The sequence below is a fragment of the Stylophora pistillata genome, chromosome 13 (genome assembly GCF_964205215.1).
Source record: "Stylophora pistillata chromosome 13, jaStyPist1.2, whole genome shotgun sequence".
NCBI classification, from domain to species: domain Eukaryota; kingdom Metazoa; phylum Cnidaria; class Anthozoa; order Scleractinia; family Pocilloporidae; genus Stylophora; species Stylophora pistillata.
Window position 1 is genome coordinate 4,443,523 of NC_142531.1, and position 8,456 is coordinate 4,451,978.

Here is an 8,456-nt window from a genome sequence, read left to right on the forward strand (position 1 = left end):
TCAAACTACGGCAGTCAAGCGCTGACTTTTCGTCGCCAGCGACGTTTATCCTCTATGGCTTTGGACAATTGAACTAGATTTTGAAGAAGTTATAAAGCAATGCAACGCTTTAGGCTCATCATAAAAGTTGACCAGATTTCGAGGTGGATTCAAAGTTTGCGAGACAATTTTTCATTAGGTACCATTCGTCACCCCAAATCTGTGTTCTCAGTTAGTGCAATATCGCGACGCTACCAAATTATTTGTACAGATTGTAATGGGTTTCAGCTTATACACGTAAAACGATCCACAGTTTCGTACTTGTATGTAATTATGATAAGCGCAAGTACACGAAGGTGCAGTTCGCCCGAAACATATTTTCTTGGTTACCCTTCCGTCTTCTGCTGACGGATGGCCGCCGACTAACCAACCTGCGCGTTCCGTATCGCAGGAATGATATTTTGCACAGTTGGTATTCATTTGTCTTCCCTTTGGAAAACGGTACCAGCCCTCGACTAAATTATTGTCACACTTGTGGCTGGAGTCTTCGTAGCCCACTCGCCTGGTGTCGTCATCAATGATGGTGTGATGAAGACATTCCAGTCTATCAGTACCTAAAAAATGGTTTGGAAAGCAAATCAATTAAGAGCATTAAAACTTCTATTTGGCGAAGATTTAAACTTTTTAGCCTCAGGCCAATAGATCGTCAATATGTAAAACTATTCAAACGAACACATAGCAGTTACCAACGAAAAAGGATGAAATGGGAGCTAGTCTACGGAGGGGGAAGGTTCTAAATCGTGTGTATTTAACTCTAGGTTGATTTCCGTAAATTACGTAGAATATGAACACGTGGCCGTGCGAAGTAACCACTGATTTCTCATTCGAGTGCATATGGTTTCTTTCATGAGTGAGAGCAGCGAAAGAGTAAGAGATGCCATTAGTTTCGTATCTCCAAACGAACAAGACATCGCGTGATTTTCAATTTAAAATGCATCGAATGCAGCGATCAGCTACGCAAAACGTGCTCCCGTGGAAAATTCTCCACGCGAAAGCAACGTATCCCAAAAACTGATAAATTAATGCTGATAAATAGAAAATGCACTTCCTAAACAGTTAATAATAACGCATTTCTTCTTTTGTATTTTGCCACAACATTCCCTTGGATGAATGTATTTAAGAAAAAATAGTTAAAGGTTACATCGACTTATTTTACGAGAGAAATTTTCAAAAGTTACAAAATGAGTAACCTACATGAGGTATTTTCTCCGCTCCATTTACCGTTGGGTAAACATCGTCTCACCGCGGGCCCAATCATGGTATAGCCTGCATGACAAAGGTACCTGACAAATTCTCCTGCCCAGTTTTTGCTTTTCATGATCATTGCATTATCTATATTTACCGGGTTGCCACAGTTGGGTAGGACTAAAAGAAAAGTGCGCCTCAATCAATTAACGGTTAGAATAAAATAAGTGGACTTGAAATCCTCAAGTTACTAGAACAGGAAGGCCTGGGGAAGATTGAAGGAGAACAGTCTTACATGATGGTAACATTAGTACGGAAAACAGGCAAAGGAAAAGGCGAGTCAAGAATTACAGAAAGAAATGGGACTCGTATGGTTGAATTTATGATCCACTAAATCTTTGGATGTCTTCTCGTGCCTGATTTTCACCTAATATTTATTATAACATAACCACAGTAAAGCGCGCGCTCTGATTGGTCAATTTAGCGTTCCCCATTTGCCCATGGGTGTACGCTGCTAACGTGAGCAAATGCAAAGACTATTTTTCCGCGCGCGCTTGATTTTTCTGGTCACGTAAGATTTGTTAAATAAAAGGGAACTCTTTAGCTACAATGTATCAATGTTATGTTATAAAACAAATGGTAAACACCACACCGTACACTACTGAGTTATGGATGCACTTGGGAGGTTTGCTAAGCACTCAAGAAGCTAGAGTCGCTCTCGGCTATCGCCTCGAGCGACTCTTACGCTTCTTTCGTGCTTAGCAACCTCCCGCAACCATTTTTTAATGAGAACTCAGGTCCACGGTTAATTCGCGAAAATTTCAGTTGAACGTTCAAGGAAAAGAGATGTCCGAATAAATCTGATCTTCAGTCATTTAGGGTAAAAGTCATGACAAAAATGACCCAATCACCTCTTAATCAGCAGGATCTTTGAGCTATCGAAGATTGAATTGAAGAAAATTCAAATAAATTTTGACTTACACACTGTTGAATTCGTGGTTATTGTATCATTATACTTGTTACGAGCGACGCATCTGTAGATGCCTTGGTCCTCAGGCTGGAAGTTATTAATCACAAGCTCGCTGGTAGATTCGTCATTAGAAACGCTATTTATAGCGTGGATGGCGTCGACGTCATCCTTGTACCACGTGACTGTGGGCAGAGGCGAACCTTTGGCAGAGCAATTGATCCGCAGAGTTTCTCGAATTCCCGGCACAGAGATTGAAGAGGTGGGTGTTGTAGAGAACTCAGGAGGAACTAGCAAATGAACACGATTGATAAAGTTATCACTTTATCGTCCTACACGCTGTTAGAAAAGGTAATTTGAGGGCTGCCCTATCCAATAATTCAGTTTCATCAAACAAATTTTGTCTTTTAAAATAGACACACCATTTTATGCAAAACAAAAAACTATTAAAAACAAGAGGAACCCATTATATCCCAAATGAAAAATGAACTCAAAGATTTGGCCACGAAACTCACTTACAGTGGATTCATTTTAAACTACTCTAATAAAGACCAGATCTAATAAGCTTTTAATCCGCCATTTCGACTCTAAGTTACCGTGCCCAAGATGAAGCGAATCATGTGTCCTGATTGGCTACCCGAGCTGGCAGGATGGGCCCATCTTGCACGTTTGGGATTTCCCGCATTGATCCCGTGCATGAAAAAAAATTGAATTAGTGCTACGTTCGTAATTCTTGGACAATGTCGGCGATGGAAACGCAAATAGCGGTAGAAGATAGTCCAAACAAAAAAAACCAGAAATGACTCGTGAGTTTGTTGTGCTACCTACACAATAGCGCTTTATACTAATGACGTCATGAAGTTTTAGACCCCCTGCGTGACTCAGACAAACAAACTCCACTTCTTTGAGAGCCACAAGGGAAATGGCGAGTAGTTCGCTTATTCCGTTACAGTTCTGACCGAAGAGGACGGCGTTCCTGGCTCCAAATTTGAAAGAGAACCGGAAGAATACACTGTAGACCAGCTAAAACGGTGGTTAAAATGTAGTGGCTTAAAATTAAGCGGTAAACGAGAAGATCTTGTACAGACTGTGTGAGATGCTGGAATTATCACACCCTTGATCCGGCAATCGATCATGGAAAATGGTTTGCTGCCAAAGTTTTTCAAAAAAGTTCTGATGTAAACAATGTAAAAAGGGGGTTGACAGGCCTACACTACTCCCCAGCGCGTGTTTAGAATAGCCTATTCAAAGTTTGGCCCTCACGAGTATCTCTTTGAGCGATCGCCCTCTTTTGTAAGATACGAGCGGCGGATTTTTGTATATTTCGCTCAATACTGGTTGTGTTTCTATTAAATGCCAGTTCATGTAGTTTATGTAGTTAATGTTCATGCAGTTGTCATTGAATAATTTCTGTTTCTTTGACGCTGAATTTTCTCTTTCTTTCGGTGCTTTCCTCTTACGAGCATGTGCTCAACTTACTTGCGCTGGTCTTAGATTTGCCTTCAGTGGATCGGGAAATTCGGCTGTTGGACCTTTTTCGCCGGGCCAGTGAAGAGCACAAATATAAATTAAGTGTTTCTTGTTATGTTTTTCTCCGTAAAAAACTCACGCGAACAAGCCACTAGCCAACGCTTGCACTTTGCCATGTCTCGCGAAGGTTTTGGGAAAGGAATGAATACTTTCTTCCCCAATTCCTTTCACTCTTTGAGTGATTTTGGCCATTTATCTGCATATCTTGAGTCTGTCTTACACTCACCCCAACAACAGTGTTTGGTACCAACCATGCCGCTTCCTTTTAGAACGCCAAGTGATTTTTTGACGAAATTTTCCGTCGTTTTGTTTTAATTTTACAGCTCTCGCTCATACATTTCCTTAACCTGGTCGCAATGTTTGTCTGAGTCTGTGCGGGGGGTCTCATAGGTTATCATGTAACAAAATCTATTTTTAGTAATAGTATAAAGCGCTATTGGCCTTCTTTCCCAGCTCTTGAAGTAAACAAGTCATTCTTAATTCTTAATATAGCGAAATCTTTTTTAAATATAATAAAATAGGTCCTTTATTAACCAACTTTGTTCGTTCAAAATGGCTGGATATTAGCCTCATTCCTTTTTCGCATTTTTATGGACCTCGACTTCAACTCGGCCATAAAAATGCAAAAAAAAAAAAAAACTCGGCCAATATCGAGCCATCTTGACCTCACGCTTGGTTAATAACGCATATCTATAACTCACCGACTGATTCAACTTTCAAAAAAGTGCCATGAATCACTGTTCCATGTTCATTCCTTGCGGTACAGATGTACACTCCCTCGTCATCACTTTTAGTATTTTCAATAATCAGACTTCCTTTTGTTAATGAACTGCGACCCTGAGGGAGTGGGATTGAGGGAGACCTGTTCCATTTAACCACAGGGGTGGGGAAGCCGACTACGTCACACAGAAGTTTTGTCGTTTTACCAAGAAAGCCGATCACTTTTCCTGGGAGTGTGATAGAGAATCTTGGAGGACCTGAAGGCAGAGCACGAGACAGGTTTTTTCTTTGGGTTGTAATCAGAATTAAAATACTGTAGCGCATAGAATGACACTCAAAGGTAAAGATAGGTGGTAGGACGGACGAGCAGATCGATTGAAAGACAGGCAGGCAGATAGATGGCGAGATTGACACTTAGACAGAGACAAACTGAGATGCACAAGCAGACATACAGACCTACAGAAAGGAAGGCAGACAGAAAGACAGACTCACAGGCAGACAGAAAGATAGGCAGAAGGACAGAGACTCAGAGGCAGACAGACTGATAAAGACTCAGGCAGATAGAGACCCAGGCAGATAGATAGGCAGACAGATAGACTCACAGAAGACAGGCAGGCGGATAAACAGATAGCGACTCACAGGCAGACAGACAGACAGAGACTCACGGGCAGACAGATAGACAGACAGATACAGACTTACAGGCAGATAGACCAACAGATAGGGACTCAAGGCCAGACAGACAGGCAGATAGACAGACAGACAGATAGAGACTCACAGGCTGACAGATAGGCAGGCAGAGAGACAGAGACTCAGGCAGAAAGACAGATAGAGACTCAAAGGCAAACAGACAGAGACTCGCAGGCAGAAAGACAGATAGACAGACACACAGACGAGTAAAAAGACTCTGGATCATAGACTAGGAGGCTAGACACTGACAGAAAAGACTGCCATTATGTGAGAAAGCTGACAAATATTCCCAACTGATTAAAAGATAAACAAACAAAACCAAAGATTTTATATAAAAAAAAAAACAAGCTTGCTCACCAAAGACGATAAGTTTCACTCGTGCCACTTGAGTACCAAATATATTCTCCGCCCGACATTCGATCTTGCCTTGATCTCCAAATCGGACTTTCCTCATCTCAAGCTTTTCATTAGTAACTAGGAGTCGTTCATCGTCACCTTGGATTTTACTCAGTAAAGAGCACGTGATCTTTGGGACTGGGTTACCAGAGGCAGAAATTGGAAGAGACAATTTACTTCCTTCTCTGACTAGAGTGGAGGAGGGAATCTTGGAGGAGAACCGAGGAGGAGCTGTAGATCGATGAAAATAGCAATTATCGATTAATTTTAGTTTCAAAATCGGGTTAAAAAGTATTCTTTATCATCTCTGTACAAATCGAAAGTGAAGATTCATCTCTTTGCAACCTGATGTTGTCTCAGACTTCATATAACCTAAAACACTGATGAACCTCAAGGTGAAATTTTTTTTCGGACAAATCGGGTACATAATTTTAAGGTCGATTCACCTTTGATAGTTTATGCTGATGAATCTATTTAATGGTTCTTTACGCTGACAGGTGATCTCTTACCAAATGTCGTGACTTGAGACTCCATTCGTTTGGTCAGCTCCTCAATATATGTAACATTGAGTTTGGGACTCGTTCCAGGGGTTCCTCTAAGTCCTCTCGCACCGGGCGGCCCAGTTTTACCAGCTGGGCCCGGACGACCGCGACGACCGCGGGCTCCTTGTTGTCCGGGAGGGCCCTGGGCACCTAATTTGTGGCCGTTCATTTTGCAGACAAAACAATTCTGTCAGCACTACTAAAACTAACACTAGTGACTGAATATCGCCAATAGCAATGTAAGTACATCATAAGAGGATGATCGAAGTCAATTTTCCTCTGATGAGCGTAGGAACTCAAACATATTACATTTTAATGTTGTCACTAGTAGTTGTGGATAGACGATATGCCTTTAAAGGAAAAGTTTTTTTTTTTTCTTTTTTTTTTTTCCACGAAGGTCGTCAGCTACCCTAAGGGACCAGTGCAATCCATTTTCATCGCTTAAGAGGGGGACGATTTTAGGGGGGATCACATATGGAACAGAGCGGGGATCAGTCGTGGCCAACAGAGCTTTTAGGGGGGGGAGACTGTAGAAAATTGATTGCCAATGTGGAAGAACATAAAAATATTAGAGAGTCATATAAGGAAATCAGGTACCCTCCTAAACTCCCCCAACCCCCTTACCCAGGTGATAAATAATGGCCGGTACACTGACCTTATCTACTTTTTTCTGATAAGTTGAAACAACGACAACAATAAACAAAAGAAGAAAAACCGCAATTTCTTTCTGAATAACCATAACCGAGTAATTCTGTTTCTATTCACCTTACTCTGCAAGAAAGCTTCATCATCGACCCTTCATTCCCAAGATCTCATTAGCAAATTCTCCTTACTGTCTGTCATTATATGGCAGACAGTAAGGAGAATTTGATTTAATTCTTGTGATGTTAATTCGGAGAATTTGGAGTGATGATGTTAATTCGGAGAATTTTGATTTAATTCTTATGATGTTAGTTCGGAGAATTTGGTATTGGACCAGCTAATAATCTCCTATTTGATATTTTTCTTTTATTCACTTGTCTGCTCGATATCGTATTGATATTGTAAGGAGAAATTCTGTCCTGGTTACTCATGAGAGTTAGAGGGTTATAAGGGAATGAAGACTGATATAATTAGCAAAGAAAAAGGGGTGGACTGTGAGTAATGAAGAATCAAAAACTTGTGGAATGGCCATGTTGTTATGTTTTCTCGCTTATGTTAAATCGGAAGTGATCTGAACTGACCTCTCAGGCAGATAAACTTTCCAGTTCCATTTACTGCGTGCTTGACCTTCAACAGCAAAAAAATATGAATTACGCCAAAACACGTAGCATAGAGAAAAGTTCGTAATACATTTAGAGGCTATTTGCCACTTATTTTCACAAACAACTTTCCTTACACAAAAGGAATTACCAGATTAGGTTGGCGTCCTCCGAGTTCCTTTGGCTCAAGCTCGACACTAACTACTGCAGGCGAAGCCTGCCAACGGAAGGCTTCATTCCCTAAAAGCAGTGCCGTTCATGTACCTGAAAGACGACAAATGCTGGAAACTATGATTTTTAACGCCTGTTAATGAGTTAGCGCAAACTGTTTAACTATTTGGTTAAATTTCCAGTCGAATTCTTTAAGTCGGGATAAACACTTGAAAGTGTATAGTGTATCCTTTGGCCAAGATGAGACGCGAAGGACTCGTCTTTATTATGTTTACCTGAAAATTTTGCAGTGCCTTTCGAATACAAACAGCGTCCTGTATCTTCTGCTTTACTCCGTACATCCCAGATTTAATAATCCGCCGCCGATTTCGATCACTCCTGGTCTCAATCTCGCTTTTCGCGGTTGTGAAAAGCGGAAGATTCGCTTTCTTGTCACCATTGCTATCAAAGGTAGATAGTTCCTCCCGAATAAACGACAATTCGCTCTCAAGACGAAAAACCTTGTACGAAAGAGCAGCTATCGATAGGATTGTAAACACCAGATGAAACATCTGGAATAAAGGAGATGAGGACTTTATAGGAGGTTGCTTTGTCGATACCATGTTTTCACCAGCAAGTAGCTTTAGTTCACTACTGTCACAGAGATGACGCCTTGACCTCAGCTCTGTAACTGAATCCAAAATAGTTTTTAACCAATGGTCATCTGATAACTAGAATACTTTGTCATTCTTTCATTCAAAGCTCACTTTTTAAAAATAGATTTCAAATGTGTCCTGAACTTCTGACGAGTATCCCTCTGTTAATTGGATAGAGCATTGTACCACAATACTGCTACCAGTTGGAGTTCAAATTTAAGTGAGGCAGAGGAGAGTTTTTCCTTTTCTTTTTTCTTTCAATTTGTTTTATTTCATTAGTTTTTATGAAAAAAAAGACTTGCATTTCTTTGTGTACTGATCTTTTACTTTTGCAAACGAGCGA

At 40.8% G+C, this 8,456-nt stretch overlaps 1 protein-coding gene across 1 annotated transcript; it reads right to left on the reverse strand.

Annotated features, from left to right (window-relative positions):
- Positions 1-64: 64 nt before the first annotated feature.
- Positions 65-8,140, reverse strand: LOC111322619 (uncharacterized). Its single transcript, XM_022925742.2, has 8 exons — positions 7,754-8,140; positions 7,290-7,335; positions 6,034-6,216; positions 5,486-5,755; positions 4,423-4,698; positions 2,206-2,481; positions 1,234-1,404; positions 65-593 (listed from the first exon to the last, which is right to left on the reverse strand). Exons 1-8 carry the CDS (start codon positions 8,078-8,080, stop codon positions 208-210), a joined length of 1,935 nt encoding a protein of 644 aa, XP_022781477.2. The 5' UTR covers positions 8,081-8,140; the 3' UTR covers positions 65-207.
- Positions 8,141-8,456: the final 316 nt, after the last annotated feature.